The sequence below is a fragment of the Canis lupus genome, chromosome 7 (assembly GCF_011100685.1).
Source record: "Canis lupus familiaris isolate Mischka breed German Shepherd chromosome 7, alternate assembly UU_Cfam_GSD_1.0, whole genome shotgun sequence".
NCBI classification, from domain to species: domain Eukaryota; kingdom Metazoa; phylum Chordata; class Mammalia; order Carnivora; family Canidae; genus Canis; species Canis lupus.
The window spans coordinates 1,641,907-1,664,812 of NC_049228.1; the positions used below are offsets into that span (position 1 = coordinate 1,641,907).

The window sequence follows — 22,906 nt, forward strand, 5'->3', positions numbered from 1 at the left end:
TGTTGATGGTGATGGTGGTGGTGATGGTGGTGCTGGGGTGATGGTGGTGGTGGTGGTGCTGGTGGTGGTGGTGGTGATGGTGGTGCTGGTGGTGACGGTGGTGGTGGTGGTGACAGTGTTGATGGTGATGGTGGTGGTGGTGGTGGTGTTGGTGGTGGTGGTGGTGGTGGTGCTGGTGGTGACGGTGGTGGTGGTGGTGACAGTGTTGACGGTGATGGTGGTGATGGTGGTGGTGGTGCTGGTGGTGCTGGTGGTGCTGGTGCTGGTGGTGGTGGTGGTGCTGGTGGTGGTGGTGCTGGTGGTGGTGGTGGTGGTGGTGGTGGTGGTGGTGCTGGTGGTGGTGGTGCTGGTGGTGGTGCTGGTGGTGGTGGTGGTGGTGGTGGTGGTGACAGTGGTGACGGTGATGGTGGTGATGGTGGTGATGGTGATAGTGATGATGGTGGGTGGGGGGACCACAGTGCTGCCCTGAGGGCCTGGCAAGGTTGTGGGCTGGAAAGGTTCTAGAGAAACCACAGAAAGGCTGTTTGCGAGCTACAGTGATTAGCACCGGAACAGGGAGGTGCCACACAGGCTGCCTGTGGGGGGACGAGGAAAGGGCCAGTTGCCCTCGGGCTGATGTGGGGGTTACCGTCCCCCCTTGACAGAAGAGGAAGCAGGCTCCTCCGGGCAGGGCAGGGGGCTGAGTGGGTCATAGCCTCACCCTCCACACCCCCAAGGCCTCGGGGGAGGCAGCCGGCGCTTGAGGAGGACGGGCCTCCCCCTCTGCCCACATTGACATTTTTCTCTTTCTGGAGGGAGAGTGGAGACCATGTCCGACCTGGAAGAGGTGGCGGAAGAGTACGAGGAGTGAGTATCCGCGGCACCCTGTGTGCGGGCTTGGTCTCCCCAGGAGCTGGGACGGGGATGGGGCGGCTGTGCGTCCTGGGGGTCTGACCTGTGCTTCTGTGCCTCTGGGGGGACCTGGGGCTGGGCCCCAGCGGGGAGAATTTGCAGAGAGGCTCAGCTCCCAGGGTGGGCTGGGGTCCTACCTGGTTAGGAGACCAGGAGGCACGGGGTTAGGTGGGGTCCTACCTGACTGGGAGACCAGGAGGCAGAGTGTCTTAGAAGCTGTGTCTCCTGAAACCGGATCCAGAGTCGTTCAGTGACCGTCCCATAGCCACCCAGCAGATTATGCCCCATAAAACCCAAATCAGAGCTCACTGCTTGCACTCCTCTTGGAATCACACTGCTCCTGAAGTGTCCTGTCCACCGCCTCTGCTGGCGGAACCCCCCGGGAGTGGGACACTGGCATCCAGTCTAACCATGATCCCCTGGAGGGTGATGCTCACCAGGGAGGATGTGGGGTGTCAGGATACACGGTCCCTACCTTCTTGGAATTTGCTCTTCTCTGGGATGTTAAGATGCAAAATGTTGGAAGTAATCGGCCAAGAGGGGCTGAGCTGGAGGGTAGGCTCTGGGTAGTGGGGGAGCTCTAAGGAGGGGGCGGGCAGTGGGGGCTGGGGTGGTCGGGCTTACCTGCGGAGATTTGGATAGAGAGAGAAGGTGAGGGAAGGGTGTTGTGGGGTGCAGCCTGGCGAAGCTCAGCGCAGGGAGAGGGTGGTAAGTGGGCCGATGCTGGAGGGACCAGGCGGGGGCTTGCTAGGGACGGGGCAGAAGGCCCTGGTGAGAAGCCTGGGCCCATTAGGGGGTGCCTTGGTAGGGGCCCAAGGAGGGTGGGCTCCATCAGGCAATGAGGGAAATTAAGGGTGGACTTATCTTCGAAAAGGCCAGTGTGTGCGTGTGGGGTGTGTGTGTGGGGTGTGCATGGGGGTGTGCTACTGACAACGTGTCCTCTTGCACGCAGGGAGCAGGAAGGTAAGCACACGTCTGTGTACTCATTTGCATGGGGGCAGCCTGCTTGGAAACTGACCCACGTGTTCTCCTCTCTTGCGGCCGTGGTCTTCTCTCCTGAGCAGAAGAAGCTGTGGAAGGTAGGAGCCCGGGCAGAGGGAGGGCCAGAAAAGAGAGACCCCGGGGATCCAGGGTCCTGGGGGCCCTGGGAGGGCGGCTGGTCTGTCCCTGCCCCTCACCCCCAGCTGAGCCCAGGTCCTCCAACAGCCACAGCGCCAGTGGGAGTCAGGGCCAGCCTGGGTGGCTTGGGTCTCGGCCATCCGCCATTTTGGTCAAACAGAACCATCAATTTTTCCAATGAATCATTTTTGATTTTTTTTTCCTCCAATTTTTTTTTAACCAAGGATAGTTTTAAATGCAACATAAAAATAACAAAAATAGAATCACACAGCACCCCCTTCCCCAAGCGCCCGTCATCAGGCTTCAACGGTCATCCACTGCGGCCAATCTTCTCTCATCTATGCTTCATCTCGCCTCTGTTATTGTAGAGCAGACATCCCAGATCATCCCCAGACATCATAGCATTTCGTGCCTAAGTAGTTCGCTAGGCATCTCTAAAAGATAAGCGCTATTTACAGGAAAACAACCATAACACCGTTATCACACTTAAAAACACTCAGGGTAATGACTTTTCAAATGAGATTATGGACGTGTTCAGTTATCTGAAACATTTTTTTTTAAAGATTTTATTTATCTTTTTGAGAGAGAGAGAGAAAGAGAACGCGAGTGGGGAGGGGGGAGGTAGAGGGGAGGGGCAAGCAGATTCCTGAGATCATGACCCTTGAGATCATGATCTGAGCCAAAACCAAGAGTTGGGCCCTTAACCGACTGCTCCACCCAGGCGCCCCTCTGGGACATCTGCTCTCATGAGTCTTCCCTCGCTCTGTGTCCCGTATTCCACTGAAAGATCACCCCAACCCTCTCTCTTCCTGGGGGCTGGACACACGGAAATGATTCAGATCCCAGCCCCCGAGGGGCCCGGAATCGCCCTTAGTCCCCTCAGGCTTCGCACCCAGGCGGGTTGCATCCTGCCCCTTGGAGCCTCAGCAAATTCTCAAAAATGCTGTTGTAGCATAAGCATGTGTGGGCACCAGGAGAAGGGACTCCCCCAGGGTCTAGGAGCGAGCCGGGGCTTCCGTAGCCATCCCCCTTCTTCCCCAGGCCTTCCAGGGAAAACAAGGAGCCTCTCGCACCTTTTTTTTTTTTTTTCTCTCGCACCTTTGAGGCTGTTCCGGGGTGCCTGGCCAAAGAGTAGACGCAAGGGAAACTCAGGGGAAACCGAGAGGGGCCACGGGAGTCACTCTGGTAGTCAAGGAACACAAAACAGATCAGAAGCTAGTTGAAATATTTTTTTTTGAAAGATTAAATTTACTGATTCATGGCAGATACACAGAGAGGCAGACACACAGGCAGAGGGAGAAGCAGGCTCCTTGCAGGGAGCCCGAGGTGGGACTCGGTCCCGGAACCCCGGGGTCACTCCCTGAGCCCAAGGCAGACACCCAACCGCTGAGCCACCCGGATGCCCTTGAAATATTTTTTGAATCAAAAATCCAGCTGGCTCCACTTTCTGCTGTGTTCCCGGCTTGAGCTCTCGAGATGGTGGGTTTTCCTTTGCTTTGAGGACTTGCCAGCTCGTGAATTTTAGGGGGTGGTGCTTGAGATACAGACCTTTGGATCTGGGACTAGCCTGCCTGCCGCGCACGGTAGGATTTGGCCGTGACTTAACAAAATAATGAGTTCTCTGCCGCGCGGTGGACCGAGCTCCGTGGAGCGTGTGCCTTGCTTGCCGTGAATGGACTCCACCCGCCTCCCGCGGAGTAAGACCCTGTGGCCTAATGACTAAGAATGGGCTCTAAGTGGGTGACCCCAAGCCTGCAGGGTGGACCAGGCCGTGTCTCTTCCTCCAGGAGGGAGCGGGTGGTTTCTGTAAGCTCCGTCCTGGGCCCCCCCTCCCCGCAGGCGGCGCTTCCTTCAGGCAGACGGAACGTGCCCGCGCCAGGCGCTCCCGTGGGGCTTGCGGGCCTCTGGGTCCTGAGCAACCGGACGTGTCCACGGGCTCCCGGGGGCTCGTTCCCGGTGGGTGCGCGGGAGGAGTTTGAGGGCAGTGGGTCGCTTGCAGCGTACCCTTTGGGGCGCCCACAGGAGTCGGCCCGTTAGCGCCACTGAACGCTTCCCACGCGCCGGGTGAGCGCGGGTCCGTGGGCACCAGAGATCACCTGTCATCTCACCCGCGGGAGTGAGGATGGTCATGTCCGTTTTACGGACAAGGCGCCCGGGAAGCTGCTGAGAAGCGAATTGCCCAAGTGGCTCCGAGTGTTGCATCGGGCACTGGAGCTGGAGCTTGACCCCGAAGCCCACGCTCAGAGCCACGCGCCATCCCGCGCCCGTCCCTGTCCTGCTCCCAGACTAACCTGTCTCGCTTCTCCCCCCTGCTGCGGCCACTCCCTGACCCCCAGAAGAGGAGGACTGGAGAGAGCACGACGACGGTAGTACAGCTTTTCCTTTCCTGTGCTTTCTGCTCCCTGCTGTCTGGGGCCTGGCCCGGTGGTCGGGGCCCTGCTCTGCGCGAGCGGGGCGGGCGGGCCGGGGTCCGGGGGCGCGGGGCGGCTCCCTCACTCCCTGCCGGCCTCGGAGGGGCCCGGCCGCTGCTCCTTCCCCCGGGTCCTGACCTCTGTGCTGCGCTGGGTGGCGGGAAGGCCCCGGGCTGGCTCGTCCCCTAGCCTGGTCCGCATGTGGCCCAGAGGGGCACTACTGTCTGGAGCGGGTGGCCTCTCTCTGCCCCCGCGGCACCTACTGGGCCCTCCCTCTGAGCTGGACGGCACCCAGGCGCCGCGGCCGGGGCGTGAGGGGCCTGCGACGCAGTTATCCGAAGAGCAGCTGGGGGAACTGGAAATAGCCAGAGCAGAAAGGACATGACGTCAGCCTTCACATGTGCACTGCGGTGGGCGTGGGGGGGCCTGGACTCTTGCCAGCCCCCGGGGACGGGACTAGGGCAAGGGGGACACACTTGGGCTGAGTTTAGAAAGCTTTCTAATAGTGATGTCTCGAGCCACGGTGGGTGGTCTGGGCAGCCACGGAAGGTGGGGGGCGTTGCACAGAGAATTGGCACATGGGGTGGGGTTAATCAGGTGGCCTGAAGAGCACCCCCACACTGGCCATACTCTTGCTGCCAGCCGTCTACTCTCACCCCTTCTGGAAGGACCTTCTTTCAGAGAGGCACCCCCAGGCCCAGACGTGGGAACGGGGGACCCAGAGCACCAGGCAGGCTGATTGGTGGCCAGCCCTGAGGCTTTTTCGCCTCCCTCTGCCAGGAGGCCACCACTTGTCAGCCCGTCAGTCAGCGAGCATTACCAGGCACCTCCCACAGGCAGAGCCATGGGCCTGGCGTCATCCCGTCTTATCTGTCTTCTCCAAGTGCCTGACTTGGGTGGGGTCCATATCCTGCCAAGCCGAGGGGTGAAAATAGAAAAATCCTACTGACTCTCCAGACAGTACAAATGTCTACACGGTGGGCATCTCACCCACCCACCCATAGTCTTGCTGTTTTGGTTTCTCTTACATACACATGAAGGGTCCCTAGAGTTACTGAGTCCAGGACAGGCGCTTCTCCAGCAGTAGGATAAATCCCGTAGCTCCCGATCTTTGGGTAGAACATTCGGGGTGGGGTGAGGGGACTGGGGTGGAGTCGTGTGATTGCCAGGGAGGCTGTTGGGGATAAGTCAGGCAGCAGCAGCTGAGCCACCAGACCGTCCCCACCCCAGCGGGGTCTCGCCAGGCCTGCAAGCCCTCCTCTGCCGCTCCCCGCAGTGCCCACTACACCCTAACTACACCCTAACATGCTCCGACCCCAGACTTCCAGCCCTCCTAGTGGCTTTCAGGGGGAGCACAGGTCTCTAGGCCCCATTTCCAATTCCCAAACTCCGGCAGAGGCAGGTCTGGAACAGCAGGACTCTGCCCAAGCCACCTCAAGCCCTTCCATCGGGGCGTAGCAGGGTCGGCAAGCATTTCCCCTAAAGGAGAGCATAGTAAATGTCTTAGGCTTCGCGGGCCACATGGTATCTGCCGCAACGTCTGGACCTGCTGCAGGGGGGCAAAGGCAGCCGCCGGCAGGATATTGATGCGGCTGTGTTCCAATAAAACTTTATTTCCTGAAATAGTCTGGGGGCCACGTTCGGCCCTTGGGCCGTAGTTTGGCAGCTTCTGGTTCAGCCCCGGAAGTGAGCAGCCCCGTGTTGTTCATATCGGTGGCCCCAAAAGTCACCCAGATGGGGGAGGTGCCGACCTCCCTGCCCTTGGTCCCCGGCACGGGGCTGCCTCCCGGTGCAGGCCTGGGTACTCACGGTGTCTGGCTCGCCCTCCAGAGCAGGAAGAGGAGGCCGCAGAGGAGGCAGGAGGTGAGGCTGCGACGGAGGAGACCAACGCGGAAGGTAAAGCCTGCCTGCTGTGAGGGCTTGAGGGGTTTGTCGCGGTGCCTCGAGGCACGGCGGGGGCACCCAAGGGCACCCCTGTGGACGTAGGGCATCCGCCCGGAGCCCACCCTGCAGCCTGCGCACCAGTGCCACCTGCCCGGGCCGGGCCATGACCCTTGTCGGGGTGCTCCCTTGGGTCCAGGGCCATGTCTGTGACCCCAGGAGCCGGCAGGGTGCGCTTTGGTTTAGGCCCCATGTGGGGAGAAGCCTCTGGGCAAGAGCCTGAGCCTAGGACGAGGCTCTTACTGATTTCTCCTGTTCTGTGCAGGAGATGGCCAGGAAGGCGAGGCTAAAGAGGCCGAAGGTGAGGGCTTAAGGCCTCAGGAGGGACGTATCAGGATGTCAAGGGAACCCCTGCAAGCAGCTCTGGGGGAGATTGCCCACAGGACTCCCTCCGGGGAGGTGGGCAAGGAGGCCTTCGGGGGGGGGGGGTGAGGTCAGAAGTTGGTGACCTCGCAGGTTTTGGGTGTTGGGCTGCAAACCCGTCTCCCTCATTCCAGAGAAGTTGCCCGGGTGGTGCCCCTGGGAGAGGGGACCACTGTCCTGCCCAGATTGGGGACCCACACCTTCCGGGCTCCTGGAGCTCAGGCAATATCATCTGTGAAGCGTGGCGTCTCTGGGATGAAACCCCAAGACACAGATGGGGGCTGTGGCACGTCGCCGCGGTGCTCACTGCCACGGGGGAGGCTTTACGGGGTGCCGTGGTCCTGGTCCCGTCTCTGCAGGGGAGGGGCAGCAACTGGGTCTTGGCATCATGCCTGTGTGCGTCCGGGCCCTGGTGGCCAGGGATCCAGGGAGCAACCGGGGAGGCAGAGACCTGGGCGGGGACTGAGGGGCCAGGACCCCCTGGGGCAGCCACGGGGTGGGGGGGGGCCCTCCTCCCTGGGAAGCAAAGCTGCCTTGCCCAGAACTGGTGAACGAGGAAAGGCTGGGCATTTTTCTCTGGGCGTGTGTGCTTCCTGTGGGGACCCCGCTGTGCCCCGAGATGTCCCCCCGGGAGCTGCTATGGCACAGGGGGTGTGAGGTGTGACCTTTGTGACACTCCTGGAGCCAGGGATCTGCGGGGCTGGAAGGAATTCACTGTGCACATGGGGAAATGGAGGCCCATGGGGGACAGAGCTGGGGCCAGGTCTGGGGCCTCCTGACCCCGTGGCTTTGGGCTTCTCTCCTCTCCAGATGGCCCGGTGGAGGAGTCCAAACCAAAGCCCAGGTGAGTGGGCCGTACCTGTGAAGCCCTGTGGGCGGAGGGCCAGTGAGGAGGACTGACCAGGGCAGGCAGGAGGGCAGTATGGCACAGTGGGCATGGGCTGGGGGTGCAGCAAGCACAGGCTGCCATGTACGGTTATACGGGGTGTGTAACCACAAGAATGTGCCTGAGGGACGGTGGAGGCTGAAGTCCGCCCCGGGCCTACACAGCCAGCTGCGCACCCCGTCACGGGGGGGTGGTGGGGCGGACTAGTCATGGCCCTGGACAGAGACCCACCGCCCCCGTCCCTCAGCATGGCTGGAACACCTTCCTCTGTAGCTGAAGTGGGAACTGAGGGAGGAAAGAGGATCTGCGGGAGCCAAGCAATGAAACTGGGACGGCCTAGGGGGCTTCGAAGTGTGGCAGGGGGGTGGGGCGGGGCGGCGTGGTGCTGTGCATGCAGGGGTGCAGGGGGACTGGGGTGCTGGGCCCGCGGGCGCCTCCCCTGGGGTGGTGCTCAGCCTGTCCCAGCCCACACGGGTGGCCTCGCCCCATGGCCGTGGGTCCCCCTGAAACAGCCCCAGACACAGCCCCAGGTCCGCTCATCCGTCCAGCGCTGTCCGCTTTCCTGGCGATGGATGCTGTGGTACCTCAGTCCAGCCCTGCATAGACCTGAGGGCGAGCGGGGAAACTGAGGCCCGGCCCCACTGGACCGGGTGCCACCCGGCAAGCATGCGTTGGGGCGGGGACCACAGCACAGGCCTCCGGGCTCGTGGGGAGATGCCATGGGGTCAGCCGCGTGTGCCGTTGAGCCTCTGTCCTGGTGGACAGGCCGGCACTGCCTACGTCGTGGGTGCACAGGGACGACGGAGGGGGGCACCTGGGACAGAGCTCGGTGTCCCGGCTGTGAGACCTGACGTGGGGTGCTAGCGCCATGGCGGCCGTGCCTCTGCAGGAAGGAGAGGGGCCCCGCTGCTCTGGGCACCCGTGGTCCCAGGGGGCCGGGGCGGGGGGGACATTCCCCAGTTTCCTCCTCTTCTGTCCCACAGGCCATTCATGCCCAACCTGGTGCCACCCAAGATCCCAGATGGAGAGAGAGTAGACTTTGACGTGAGCGTGCCTGTGGGGAGAGCGGGCCTGGGCTGGGAGTGCTTGCAGGGGCCCCGAGGGAGACACCCTGTGACCTGGGGGGGGGGGGCATGGCAGGCGGGGAGGCGCTCAGCACCCCCACTGGGCCTCCTCCTGGGCCTGGGCCACTGTGGCTCCTGCCGGCTGGGCGTCCAGCCTGCCCGTCCCGTCTGCTGCAGAGGGGGCGCCCCGCAGCCGCTTCCCCGGCCCGTGGGGGCCTCTGAGCCCGCCGTGCGTCCGCAGGACATCCACCGGAAGCGCATGGAGAAGGACCTGAACGAACTGCAGACGCTGATCGAGGCTCACTTTGAGAACAGGAAGAAAGAGGAGGAGGAGCTGATTTCACTCAAAGACAGGATTGTGAGTGTCCAGCCTCCCGTGGAATCGCCCCCAGAGGCCCCCGTGCCCGGGCAGCCCTCCCTGGGGCCCCTTCCCCACCCGGGGTGGGCTCTCTGTCAGGGTCCGGGTGCCCGGGAGCCCCCGGCCCGCACCTCCTGGGGCCCTGCTCACTCCACACCCCCTGGACGGTCTGGGCGGCTCGCCTCGGGTGGCCCGGGCTCCAGCTGCGCCCCCGCCCCCGCCTGCCTCCCCCTGGGCGGAGCTCCTGCGCCGACACGGGTGACGCTGTGGCCTCTGCGATCCCGAATCCTGCTGGGGGAGGGAGGTCATCTGGTTTGCTTTGTTTTCCTCTCCACCAAACTGGCCGCGCGGCGCTGGCTGGCAGCTGAGGATTTGGCCACCTGTTGGGGGACACAGAGCAGCTGCCAGGGCCGGGGTCAGGGGCACAGCCCTCGGGGAGACGGGACGAGCCGCCTGGCATTTTTCGAGTGGTTGAGGACAGCCCCATGACGAGTGCTGTTCGGTGTCGGCCCATCTTTATTTAGCCGGGCCCCGGGAGCTGGCCCACCTGTCCGCCGACATTGCGTGCGTGCAGCTGGCGGGGCCGAAGCCCCGGGAGGAAGGGCATTCCTTGCCCTGAGGCTCGGGGGGCGGGGGATCCCGTGAGGGTTCTCTGGCCGCCTGTCCCCTGGGCGGTCCCTGCACCTCTGCTGACACCTCGGCCTGTGCACGCCCTGGGCAGGCTTGGCCTCTCCCCCGTAGGAGAAGCGGCGGGCCGAGCGGGCCGAGCAGCAGCGCATCCGGAACGAGCGGGAGAAGGAGCGTCAGACTCGCCTGGCTGTGAGTGACCCTAGTGCAGGGCCCACCGAGCCCCCCACCCTGCTGCCAGCGCCTTCCAGCCCCCGCCCCCTCTGCCTTCACACACCCCGGTCCGGTCAGCGAGCCCCCGGTGAGTGCTGCGCCTTGTCTGGGTTCTGGCGATAAGCGGCCGGCAAGACACAAACGTCGGGGCCTCACGAACCTAGAATTTTATGAGACTCTCCGTCCAGCAGCTCCACCTCTGGGTGTTCACCCGAACACGAAACCCCCAGCAGCAACACATCTGCATCCCGGTCATTGTAGCCTTATTCACGGGAGCAAAGACCTGAAGGCAACCCATGTGTCCAGCGACGGAGGAGGGGATAAAGAAAATGTGCACACACACACACACACACACACACGGCACACGGACACATGCACACACGCACACACACACATGGACACACATGTACACCGACACATACACACGGACACAGGAATATTACTCAGCCATGAAACAAGAAGGAACCCTTGCTATTTGTGAGAACGTGGTTGGACCTAGAGGGTGTTACACTAAGTGGAATAAGTCGGACAGTGAAGGGCAAGTACCATAGGATTTCACCCACTTTATTTTTTTGTTAAAGATTCTATGTGTTTATCTGAGACAGAGTGAGCTTGTGCAAGCATGAGCAAGGCAGGCGGTGGGAGGAGCAGAGGGAGCAGGAGAGGGAGAAGCAGACCCTTCACTGAGCGGGGAGCCCGACGTGGGCTGGACCCCAGGACCCGGGAGTTGAGGGCAGACGCTCAACGCGCTGAGCCCCCCTGGGCGCCCCCGCGTGATTTCACATATATATGGAATCTAAAACGAAACAAAAATGAAAACCAAAGCAAGCTCGTGGATGCAGAGAACAGATTGGTAGTCGCCAGAGGCAGGAGTGGGGGAGAAAGGTGAGCCACAGAGTGGGGGGGGGCCAGGTGAGCCACAGCGTGGGGGAGCCAGGTGAGCTACAGGGTGGTGGGGCCAGGTGAGCCACAGGATGGAGGTGAGCCACAGCATGGGGGGGCCAGGTGAGCCACAGGGTGGGGGGGCCAGGTGAGCTACAGGATGGGGGGCCAGGTGAGCCACAGGGTGGGGGGGCCAGGTGAGCCACAGCGTGGGGGGGCCAGGTGAGCCACAGGATGGGGGGCCAGGTGAGCTACAGGATGGGGGGCCAGGTGAGCCACAGGGTGGGGGGGCCAGGTGAGCTACAGGGTGGGGCCAGGTGAGCTACAGGATGGGGGGCCAGGTGAGCCACAGAATGGGGGGGCCAGGTGAGCCACAGGGGCTGAAAGGCACAAACTCACTACAGGACGGCTGGTGTCTCCGGTGCCTCCGGGCCCCGTGCCAACTCCGCGGGAGCAGAAGTTCCCCTCCTTGTGCCCCCAGAGCAACAGGCCCCCTCGGGGGCTCCCCGCCTGACGGGAGCACGTGACCCTCACTTGGGGAACCCCCTCCCTGGTGCCAGGCCCTGTCCTGGGGGGTCCGTGCGGGGGGCTTCTTGCCTGGTGGAGAGAAAGCTCCACTCGTGGGACCGCGGGGACCCCAGTCTTCAGCCTGTGCGGGGGTTTGTGCCTCCACCCCTGATCTGCGCTCCTGCTCCCCCTGCTAACCAGGAGGAGAGAGCCCGACGAGAGGAGGAGGAGAACAGGAGGAAGGCCGAGGACGAGGCCCGGAAGAAGAAGGCGTTGTCCAACATGATGCACTTTGGGGGCTACATCCAGAAGGTGGGCCGGGAGCAGCTGGCTTCAGGGCACTGGAGTGGGAGGGGCGGGGTGTCCGCCGCCCTCGAGCTGGGTCCCCACCGTGTGAGACCCAAGCGTCCTCCTCCTCCTGCCTGGGCCTTCCCCAGGAGGGGCTGCTGGCGGTGGGGCTGCAGGCAGAGGCCCCGACCCTGTGTCAGCCGTGCCCGGGGCCCCGGGGGGGACAGTGCGTCTGGAAGAGCCCTGCGCCTAGGATAGGGGCCCTGGTGGGAGCCCCGGATGTGCCCCTTCCGGCCGTGGCCTCAGGCCGCTCAGAGCCCAGCCCGCTCACCTGGAGACAGGTGCGAGGCCCGCCCGCCTGCACCGAGGTCACGGGAGCGCCCGAGCACCCACAGAGGCTTTGCTCCTGCACACGTGCTCATGCCCCCTCCCGCTGGTACCCCGTTCTCAAGGGGGGACAGGAGCTACCAGATGGGTTTTCTCCAGGCAGTGGAGCCACCAGGACGGTTCCTTAGGCCTCCCACGTCCCCAGCTCAGAGCGGCCCCCCCCCACCCCGGGGCCCTCCAGCCGCCCCGGCCGGCCCGCTCTCCAGGCAGCGCTTCCCGCCACCGCGGGGTCTGAATCGCCTTCTCCTTCTCCCCCTGTGTCTCCTGCCTTTGCCTTCGGCCCCGGGCCCTGCCCTCCCTCTGTGTCTCTGTCCGGGTCTCCTTCTTTCTCTCTGGGTCTTTCTCTCATGGTGTCCTGGCTCTGCAGGCCCAGGTGGGTACAGAAACCTCTAACCCTCTTCCTCCTCGTGGCCCTGGGGGCTCCCTGGGCGGAGGGGGCTGGCGGGGGGAGGAGCGTGGACAGTGGGCTAGTGGGAGGAGGGAGCCGCCAAGGAGTAAGGGACTGAAACGGCCCTCCTTGCCCCTGCCTCAGTTTCTCCGGGAAATCCAGGCAGTTGGTGGCGTGTGGGTGTCTCAGGAGAAAGAGGATAAGGGCCTGGTCCTGCTGGGGGCCTTGCCCTTCTCCCTATCGGGGTTTGGGAGGGGCGGGGGAGAGGGAGGAGGTGTTCTCTAGCCAACCCCCCACCGCTGCTCACCACCCTCTCCAGACCGAGCGGAAAAGTGGGAAGAGGCAGACGGAGCGGGAAAAGAAGAAGAAGATTCTGGCTGAGAGGAGGAAGGTGCTGGCCATCGACCACCTGAACGAGGACCAGCTGAGGTGGGGACTGAGGGTGCAGGGCAGCATCTGCGAGGGGAGGGCGGGGGGGGGAGGGGAGGGTGGGGGAGCAGAGGGGAGGGGGTGGTGGTGGAGGGGAGGGTGGTGGAGGACAGTGGAGGGCAGGGGGGAAGGCAGGGGAGCAGAGGGGAGGGCAGGGGAGCAGAGGGGAGGGCAGGGGGGAGGGCAGGGGTGCAGAGGGGAGGGCAGGGGTGCAGAGGGGAGGGCAGAGGGGAGGGCAGGGGTGCAGAGGGGAGGGTGGGGGAGGACAGGGTGGTGGAGGGGGGAGAGAGGGGAGGGCAGGGATGAGGGCAGGGGAACAGAGGGGAGGGCAGGGGGGCAGAGGGGAGAGCAGGGGGGAGGGCGGGGGTGCAGAGGGGAGGGTGGTGGAGGGCAGGGGAACAGAGGGGAGGGCAGGAGGGCAAAGCGGGAGTAGGGGGGCAGAGGGAAGGGTGGGGAGGACAGGGGGCAGAAGGGGGGGAGCAGAGGGGAAGCGGGAGGGGAGGGCAGGGGGCGCATTCTCACCACCCACCTCCAGGGGGCGCGGTCACACCACATATTTTCCCAAAGACCGGCCTGGTGGACGGAGCTGGGCCTGAGCGGGTCAAGCCGGGTCTGCTTGGCCAACAGGGAGGGAGCACTGAGTAGACGCCCTCTGGGGGTGGGGGGGACACGGGGATCGGACTGTGCTCTGCGGTGCTGCAGGGCCTTGCCCCTCCCCAGACCTCGGTCCTCCGGCCCCTGGTTGTCTCCCCAAGCCCCGGGCACTGCCATCTGGGCGCCACACTGAGTGGGTGGGCTGGGGACCTAGGCCGGCCTGGGGTGCAGGAGGGCTGGGGCCTCTGGGGCCCGGGGCCCTTCGGGAGGAAGGCCCCCCCTTAGGGCCCCCACCCCGCCCCGCTCCGGCCGCGCAGGGAGAAGGCCAAGGAACTGTGGCAGAGCATCTACAACCTGGAGGCCGAGAAGTTCGACCTGCAGGAGAAGTTCAAGCAGCAGAAATACGAAGTGAGCTGCTCCCCCCAACCCTGACCCCACCACGCCCCTCCTGGGTCGGTGGGTCCCCTCGGCGCTGTCAGTCAGGCCCCTTCCCCGACCCTGTCACCCCGCACTCGGGGTCTCATCCCTGACAGTGCTCAGGGTCCACCACCGGCCACTGCTCGCTGCAGAGCTCTGATGGTTCACTGGCGGGGCCGGAGCAAAAACCCATGTTGGGGGGGCCTGCCCTGGGGGGTCCCCCTCCCCTCCTTTCTGAGGCCTCGAGGCAGCCGCCCAGACAGACAGGGGGAGCCGGGTGCACAGAGCAGGGCTCCGGGTGCAGAGGAGGCCCCTCGCCCCGGCAGCCGCATCTCCCGTCCCCACAGACTCTGAGGCCCTGGGGTGCACCCAGCCCGCCGAGGGGTCCCAGGTGTCCCGGCAGCAGGCTGGAGTCAGCTGGGCGGCGCGGGTCTCCACAGGCCCGTCGGCCCCAGGAGCGCAGCTTCCCCTTGGGGGCTGCCTCGGGCACCTCCTGCGCAGGGTCCCTCCTCTGGGCACCGCTCAGGCCCCCGTGGCTGCATGGATGTCCCCGTGTGGTGACGGAGCGTGCACGTGGTGGCCGCACCGCCGGGTCCGTGGCTCGGCCCTCACCCGCGTGACCCGGGCCAGTCGCTTAGCTCTCCTCGTTTCTGTTTCCCATTGAAACGACGAGGATGCCCGCAGGCCACGGTGAGGGTTGGGGGGGCGGGGGGGAGTAACGGTGACAGTCGCAGTGATGGCTCTGCCGAGGCCCCTTGGAGCGCTTTCGCGTGGATGAGGTCATACCTCGTGATAATCCTGCGGGTGAACAGTTGGGAAGAGTGCTCATGACGGAACAGAAGGTGCCGGGCACCCCGCGGGCGCAGGAGGTGTTAGCTGCTCCCCAGCCCCCAGGCCCCGGCCTCCCTTCTCCCCTGGGGTCCAGGGCGGGACGGCTGGGGCCCTGGGGGCTGCGGCTGCCTGGGGGCTTCCTGAGGCCCGGCCTTGCACCGGGGCTCAGGCCTCTTTGTGCCACCCTGTCCCGAGCCCTCTGTGGCTCTGGGACCCCACAGCGACAGCCCCGTGGGGTGGCCGGGAAGCCTCTGCCTGGCTTCTGCTTGTGGCCCCGGGGCCCTCTGGATCTCACAGCGCTGCTGCTCGGCCCCCTCCCCTCCTCCCTCTCCTACCCCCTCCCTCATCTTTCCTCTTCCTCCTCCCCCTCCTCCCTCCTCCTTCCTCCTCCACAGCTGTGCTAAGCCAGCTTCCCCCTCATCCCCAGCCACCTGGGACCTGAGTCCCTGAGCTCCGAGGTTACTCTGTCTTTCTCACTTACAGATCAATGTTCTCCGGAACAGAATCAATGATAACCAGAAAGTGTAAGTTTCTAGGTCCTTCCTCCAGCCCGCCTGCCTCCTCCTGCCCCGGGTCCTAGCCATCCCGCTCCTCCTCTGAGGGCTCCGGCTCCCACCCCTGCCTCCTCCGCTTCAGGGCACAGGCTGCTTCCTCCTTGGGCTCCCCCGGGGTGACTGCTCTGCGGGGAACGGGGTGCAGGGCCCGTGGGGACTCACCCCAACCCGAGGCTCGGAGGCAGCTCCAGGCCACCCTGTCGACCCTCCCCGTCGGCCACCTGCGCCCCCTCCCTGTGGAGACCTGCTGCCCGGCCTGTGTCCCGCTTCTGACGGCGCCCCGCTTCTCTGGCAGCTCCAAGACCCGCGGGAAGGCCAAGGTCACCGGGCGCTGGAAGTAGGGGCAGCAGTCGCCTTGACCAAAGATCCTCGCCGGCGCCCCGTCCCGCTCGCCCCCAGTCCCTGGGGCCCCCCGGGTGCTGGAGGCAGGCTGGTGTCTGGAAACCAGGAGCTGGCCCGGCCAGAAGCTGCTGTGCACCTGTCCCCCCACGTGCCCACGCATGCACCCCACGTGCCCACGCATGCACCCCACGTGCCACGCATGCCCATAATAAAAGCCAACACACACTGCGTGCCTTTTCTGTCAGCAACTCTTCAGAGGGAGGGAAGCTGAGGTGAGAGCCTGTCTCACAGGGAGTCAGGGCCGAGAGCAGCCCCTCAGGGACTCGGGCCCCTCGGGGACACACGCCCCTTGGGGACACGGGCCGCTGGTAACTGCCAAACTCAAAGTTAGCCCCGTCCACCTGCTCGGGAGGCGAGAGGGTGCTGGCCCCGAACGCGAACGCGCGGGCTCACCCAGGGCCTGGGCCTCACACCCAGCAGGAGGCCTTGTGCCGGGGCTGCCGTGAGTCACCGCCGTGAGTCACCGTGAGGCCCGGGGGGACGTGCCGAGCGTCCTGAGCGTCAGGACAAGGGTTCCCGTGTGAGTCACTCCTTGGGAACAATGGAGGCCTTCTTGGATGGGCCTGTTTTCTTTCTCTTCCTGGCCGGGGCCTAGGAAGCAGGCGTCCGAGGGGAAGGAGGGCCGGTGTCGTCAGGTGGCCCTTCAGGCCGAGCTGAGCTGCTGAGAGGCGTGGGCTGCTCCGAGTGCTCGGCTTTCTCCCCTCCCGCCACTTGCGCGTCCTCTGGGGCGTGCGCGCGAACCAGGGACCACGGGCTCCCTGAGTTGAAGACGGCGTGGCGGCCTTGGGCCCCGTTGGCAGAAGGGGAACCACGTGAGATGGGAGAGCACCCGGCTCAACAGCTCCCTAGGGGAAGCCCCGAATGCGGCGCCCCCACGCCTCTGCTGCAGCTGCTCCCTCTGCCTGCAAGGCCTTCCCTCAGTTCTCCACTGGCCATCCACCAAAGGGAGCCCCACGGTCCCTGGGAAGGCTTCCCACGCGCTTCCACGCACAGTGATTCATTTTTCCTTACTCTGGGCACCCCGGGCCCTCCTGTAACTGCACCCACACTTCTACTTCTAGCACCACAGTGTCCCTGGTGTCTGTGCCTGCAGGCACCGTCCCCCGGCTCTCAAGAGACAGTAGAGACCCCCTTCCCCCGCACCACGGGCCAAGCGCAGTGATAGATGCCGAGACACAGAGATGAAAGGGGTATGGCCTCTGGGCAATGAACAAGGGCTTAGCCTGGGGTCTTGGCCTCCTTTCCTATCCATCCGTCCGACCGTCCATCCATCCATCCATCCATCCATCCATCCATCCATCCGTCTGTCCATCCACCATCTATCCACCCATCCATCCATCCCTCCATCCATCCTTCTGTCCATCCATCTTTCCACCCATCCGTCCACTTGTCTGTCCATCCATCCATCCATCCGTCCGTCCATCTGTCTATCCGTCCATCCATCCGTCCCTCCATCCATCTATCCATCCATCCATCCATTCGTCTGTCCATCCATCCACCCATCCATCCACCCATCCGTCCACCCATCCGTCCATCCGTCCGTCCGCCCGTCTATCCGTCCATCCGTCCATGTCTCCTGAGCACCTCATATGTGCTAGGCGCTGTGTCAGGCATAGGTGATACTGTGACTTGAACAGGCACATGCCTGCCCTCGTGGAACTCACAGCCCAGTGGGAGAGAAGCAGCAAACAGAAGACTCCAGCTCTGAGTCACAGCAGGCAGGGCGGGGGTGCTGGGGCAGCACAGACAGGAGCCACCCCACCTGGCACTGGAGGGCAGGAGGGCTTTCTGGAGGAAAAGCGTTCTCCACTGAGTCTCCGAGGATGAGCAGAAGGTCAAGGACAGGGATTGGGGATGGAAAGACGGAGCAGCACAGACGGAGCCCTAGAGGGAGCACTGGCCCACTGTGCGTGAAGAGCCCTGTCATCCCAGATCCAGGGGCTTCTGGTGGGGAGCAGAAGAGCCTCTGGAAGGGCCCCAGACGAGGGAGGCGGGAGGCTGGGTCTTACGCCCAGAGAGGGCTCCCACTGTTGTCTCGGGGAGACGCACGGTAGCCCCACCCACCCTGCTACCCGCGAGAGGGGCGTTGGATCTAGCACTCCAGAATTTTCCAACTGCCAAATCCCCATGGGGGCTCCACGTCCTCTGTCCCTGCCTCTGGCAGGAGGGGATGACGCTGCAGTCCCGGGCCCTGCTCCCTGCACCTCCTTTCCCAGCAGGGTCCTCGTGATCATCCCTCCACCCTAGTCGGTGTTGTCTCTCCGTCAGTGACCCTACCCTGACCCTACCCTGAGGTGGCCTTGCTGACTTCCTCCTAGGGCCCCTGACGGCAGGTCCCACTTATCTCTTTTGTCCTGAAGTCACTCGGTGTTCAGGGAAGACCCTGTGAGTGCCCTGTACACCGTCCGCACCCAGCGCTTGCCGTGCTCTGGCTCCGTGGCGCCCCGTCTGGGTCCCTGTCACGGCACCTGGACAAGAACGCTGCGGGGTGACTCGCTGCCTCCAGACGGGACCCCTCCCCGGTCATTCCTAGGGAACGGAGGGACCACGGGGGTGTGCCCCGAAGCATACGGTGATGGACTCACATGGGAGGGGCGTGGGACAGCAGGGTGTGCACACGTGCCCCTGGTTCATTCACGACGCTGTCACCCTCGTGCACAGTTACACCATGCAGCGGGAGCTGAACCAAATGCTGAGGGTGAGAGGATGGCCAAGAGTTGGCTGGGCCCCCTGAGCCCAGGGAGCTGGGTGAGGCTGCAGCAGGGTGGTGTGCCCCGGACCCCCGATGCCCCCTGCACCGTCCCCGGCAAAGCCCCAAGCACCACCGTCTCCACGAGGCTCCCACCTCCCCCTGCTTTGGGCACACCTGTCACCTGGCAGATCTCGGATCTCAGGGAAAACGTCCTCCAAGCTCTGCCCGACCCTGGGTCAGAGAGAGAGACGCCCCTGCCCCCCCCCCCCCCCCCCCCCCCCCCCCCCCCCCCCCCCCCCCGCCCGCCATCCTCCTGTCATCAGATTTTCTCTCTAAACAAACTCAAGTCATGAAAGGCATTCACACGAGAAACCCGCTTCTGAGGAAGAGAAGCCAAGAGAGGCTGATGGGTCTCCAGGGGCTGCTGGCCTGGGGACCAGCCCCTCCAGCTGGGGACCCCAAGCTCCGAACCCACAGCCTCACTTTCTCCCGTCAAACTCAGGTCCTGCGCTTCCCAGCTCTGTGGCCTTGGCGAGTGACTCCCCTCCTGGTGCCTGAGCCCCCTGCGTGGTGTCAGGCCCCTTAGTGAGACAGTGGCTGGCAAGGGCTAGCGCGTGTGGGCCGCCGGCGCTGCTGTTTTGGTCGTAGCCCGTTGCCAGCCCCTTCCAAGGGCTCAAGGTGTGGGCAAGCTGAGTGGCCCATGTGGGTCCTAGCTGGCTCCTTGTCTGTGGCCTTTCACAGAGCCTCCGGGGGCTTCTCTTCCCTCCGTGTTCCAGGGTCAGGGCTTCTCCATGCCCAGACCACTGGGGACTGGGGTGACAAGAGCCTGCTGCTGCTGCTGACTGTCTCTCGGCTGTCCCAGGTCCGTGCCACTGCCTGGATGGAGATGAGCAGAACTTGCTCCCAGGTGCAAGCTGCTGACACCGCAGCCTGGTTTCTGGAAAGGGTGGAGCAGTACCCACCCTGGCTCTCCTCTGTGCTGGGCTCACCGACAGGCCTCAGGGCCAGGCTCTGGGATCAGCCCGAGCTGGGGTCCCTGCCAGCCAGGAGGGCAGGCCAGACCACTGTGGCGTCCGTGTCGCCATGGGGTGGCTGTGGGTCATCACCATTCTGGGCTTGGCTTCTCCTCTGAAAGTCCAGCCTGCCCTGTTGGCCCTACAGGAGGAAGATAGAGTGGGAACTGGGGGGAAATGCTGCTGACTGGGGCAGTGGGAGGGTAAGTTCACCCCTTCTCCTCTGCGACATCCCCGCACATGCCTCCCTGTCCTCTGTGCCAGGCCTGTGCTGGCTACGTGACACGTGTTCTCTTTGGCCGATTCTGCCCCCCACAAGGCCCTCAGGTCTCCTCCCCATGTTCATAGGACACTGAGACTTGATGGCTTGAGCAACATGACAAGGGCCGTGCAGTTAGCAAGTGGAGAAGCTGGGATTTGAACCCAAGCTCATGGCTTTAGAGCCGGGACTCCTCCCAGCACACGCATGTTGCAGATGGAGGAGAACCTCGGATCTCCCGGAGTGCGGGGCCTGAGCTGCAGCCAGAGCTCCTGTGAGCCAGCTGGAGGTGGGCCCAGGGCCCAGGCCGTGAGGGAAGGGGCTGGTACTCTCTGCCCCTGCCCGGCCCTCCCCTCGCCCGCCCACCTGGGGAAACAGCAGCCCTCACAGCAGCACACCTGTGTGCTCTGCGCCTGTCAGCCTGCGAGGCTGGCCCTTCTCCCCACAGGGAGCCCCAGGACCCAGTCAGAGGACAGGTGACTTGTCCTGCATGGGAGGCTTTGCCCCGAGTTGGAAGAGCCGCTTCCTCCTTCTGGGGGGTGATTAGAGCCCACGCTCCTGGCCACAGGTGCTTAGGGGACCTGGGGATGGTGGAAGCACCTGTTGTTGCTTTGCCAACAGGTCACCCCTCAACCCTGCAAAGAGAGTGAGCCCGAGAGGGGGGGACGACAGAGACTTGGTGTAACAATCAGCAATAGGGTTGGGGTGGCGGGCCTGATCCAGGGACTGTCTGCCCGCCCCTTAGTCCAGCTGCGATCTTACTCTGCCGTGGGATGCAGCGAGTTGTCCTGTGAGCCCCAAATGCATGCCCTCCGCCTCTGCAGTGCTCTTGCTCCCTCTCTGCCCACCAACTGTTCCCCACCCCTCAGGACCGGGTTCAAGGTGCAGTTTCTCCCAGAAGTCTGGGGGCGTCCCCCTGGGCACCCCCGGCTTCCTCAGGCCATGCCCCCGTGCTCCCCTGAGAGCCCCCCACACAGGCCCTCGCGCCCCGGGACTTGTGATTCACAGAAACCAGGTCCCCGAGTCAGCATCAGCTGCTGTCCCTCCCTCCCTCCCAGGCGGGTGCCCAGCCCCACCCACTGCCCGGCCGTTCTCAGCCCCCACCCCGACAGCTACAGGAATTTCAACTGCTCAGGGCTGGAGGCTCAGGAAAAGGGTGTTTCCATCTTGTGCAAAGGCCCGGGGGAAGCAGCCCTGCCCGTGGCCCTGCCCTCCTGCCGCCTGGCCACCCAGCCATGCCGTCTGCCACCCAGGCCTGGGCGACAACGCAGCTCAGAGAGGGGCTGTGTAGCAGGGGCTGTGTAGCTGGGGCTGCACCTCAGGAAAGTGGGGGGTGGAGGGGGCAGGGACTCTGGATAGCATGAGCTGCCCTACCCCCCACCCCCCACCCCGACCTGGCCGATGCCCCAGAGAAGCCAGCGCCCTGGGGGGGAATGGGGGGCGGGCGAAGGAGGGGTTTGGGTGCTTGGGGGTAGTGGGCAAGCCGTGTTCTCCCCTCTGAGCTTGAGGGGGGACCCCTCTCTGGCCCCACATCTCTCACCTACGGGGGCCCAGGGTAGCCGGTGAGGACTGGACTCTACTGGGAGAGGCTGATCATACTAACGAATGATATTAGCCTCCACCTATTAGGCACCTGCTGCGTGCCAGCCGTGTGCAACACAGTTCACGTGCACTCGACAATTACAGCAACGTGCAGAGTGACGCCTTAAGAACTCTGTGTGTGGGGAAGCGGGGGCTCAAAGCAGTTGGGTGACTCACCCAAGGTCACTCAGGGCGGGATCCCGATTGTTCTGCTTAAGATTTTTTATTTGCGTGGTATGCTTTCTACCAGATAAAATTGGCTATCTCATAGAAACAAAGAAAAGCGTATCTTATTTTTATTTATTTATTTATTTTTAAGATTTTATTTATTTATTCATGAGAGACAGACAGAGAGAGAGAGAGGCAGAGACACAGGCAGAGGGAGAAGCAGGCTCCATGCACGGAGCCTGATGCAGGACTCGATCCCGGGTCTCCAGGATCAGGCCTTGGGCTGAAGGCAGGCACTAAACCACTGAGCCACCCGGCGATCCCGTATTTTATTTTATTTTTTAAAAGATTTAATTTATTTATTTGAGAGCGAGAGCAAGAGAGAGACAGAGCGAGAGGGCACAGCAGGGGGAGGGTCAGAGGGAGAAGCAGGCTCCCCGCCCAGCAGCTCCTGTCCTGGGATCTCGGCCTGAGCTGAAGGCGGCCCAGACACCCCCAAAGGTGCATTTTAAAGAAATGGCTTCTGTGTTTTAGCTAACATTTATTCTAATCCTTTCTGATACTACAATGCAGAATGCGCGTGCAACGGTCCTTGTAAGAGAACGCGTGTAAAATGCTGTTCTATCCCGTCTGTGGCAACTGTTGATGGCTCGCCGGCAGCCCTGGATGGCGACTGCGCGACCTTACCGACCACCTTGCCGCTGTCCCTTGTGCGGATAAAACGACTCGCTAACGAACACGGGCCTCTTGGGGCTCAGCTGTTGACTTCCTCACTGCCCTCGCTGTCTGGATGGGGTGCTTCGTGTGGCGGGGGGCCCTGGCTTGTTCACCCATGGGTCCCAGCGCCCCATACGGGTTGAATGACTGCAGGAGGAAACCACTCTCATTCAGCAGATCTTGTACAGGATTTCGTTGTTTGACCCTCAAATATTGACAGAGAGGGAAAGTGTGCTAAAATAGTTACGTTATCTTTGTATTGACTTTGATAGTTGTCAAACCACTGTGAATAAATCTAAAAAACAACCAATGGGACCTAGAAAAAGAAAAACTGATCTTAAAAGTTTCCGGTGCTTACTTCACTCGTGCGGTATCAGTGTTAGCCCTGAGTTAGCTTGGTGACTAAGGTGTCTCCTGGCAGGGCTCATGTGTTCATTGGTTCCGTCGTCCCATAAATCCGACACATAAATAGTGAGCACGTACTCTGGACCATGGTAGTGGCCAGCCAGTTGGATGTGGGCTCCTGGGCCCCGTCTGGGTCCCTCTGAGTTAACAGACAGCAAAGCAGAGCTGGGGCCTGTGCTCGGGGCGATGGTGTGACACACATGGGAACTAGTGAGCGTGGGCTCCTTTCCTTTCCCTGGCACCATCGCAGCCTGAGGGGGGCCCGACTGGAAAAGGGGGTGTATGAGAGAGCTCAGCCCCACCCTGCCTCCCCGAGTCTGGTCTGTGCTGGGTGAGGGGAGACAGGGAGCCAGCCATGAGTCAAGGACGAGGGGGGAATTTGAAGTGGGGTGAGGTCAAAGTCGTAGTCACTATAATGGGGCTGTTGAAAGAATTTCCAGTCGGCATCAAGTTTTGGAACCTTTACTGGAGGAACCCACCATCCGGCGGGGAAGGAGCTTCCCCAGAGCACAGGTGGCA

At 63.3% G+C, this 22,906-nt stretch overlaps 1 protein-coding gene and 1 long non-coding RNA gene across 2 annotated transcripts; both read left to right on the forward strand.

Annotated features, from left to right (window-relative positions):
* Window positions 1–798: 798 nt before the first annotated feature.
* TNNT2 (troponin T2, cardiac type) lies at window positions 799–15,738 on the forward strand. Its single transcript, NM_001003012.2, has 14 exons — window positions 799–846; window positions 1,844–1,854; window positions 6,252–6,317; window positions 6,628–6,663; window positions 7,536–7,569; window positions 8,595–8,655; window positions 8,917–9,033; window positions 9,775–9,852; window positions 11,464–11,574; window positions 12,305–12,310; window positions 12,645–12,754; window positions 13,666–13,756; window positions 15,080–15,120; window positions 15,446–15,738. Exons 1-14 carry the CDS (start codon window positions 809–811, stop codon window positions 15,489–15,491), a joined length of 846 nt encoding a protein of 281 aa, NP_001003012.2. The 5' UTR covers window positions 799–808; the 3' UTR covers window positions 15,492–15,738.
* A 2,839-nt stretch (window positions 15,739–18,577) lies between these two features.
* LOC111096584 lies at window positions 18,578–22,313 on the forward strand. The gene is made up of 2 exons (XR_005361796.1): window positions 18,578–19,805; window positions 21,839–22,313. It is a non-coding gene; the product is annotated as an uncharacterized LOC111096584 (long non-coding RNA).
* The last annotated feature ends 593 nt before the right edge of the window (window positions 22,314–22,906 follow it).

What these genes read in the sequence shown, in the direction of transcription:
- TNNT2 (NM_001003012.2), top strand. Translation starts at nt 809, where the DNA reads ATGTCCGACCTGGAAGAGGTGGCGGAAGAGTACGAGGA. An exon ending in GAGAGAGAGTAGACTTTGAC is followed by an intron (nt 8,656 to 8,916) that starts GTGAGCGTGCCT and finishes GTGCGTCCGCAG; the next exon opens with GACATCCACCGGAAGCGCAT. An exon ending in TTTCACTCAAAGACAGGATT is followed by an intron (nt 9,034 to 9,774) that starts GTGAGTGTCCAG and finishes TCTCCCCCGTAG; the next exon opens with GAGAAGCGGCGGGCCGAGCG.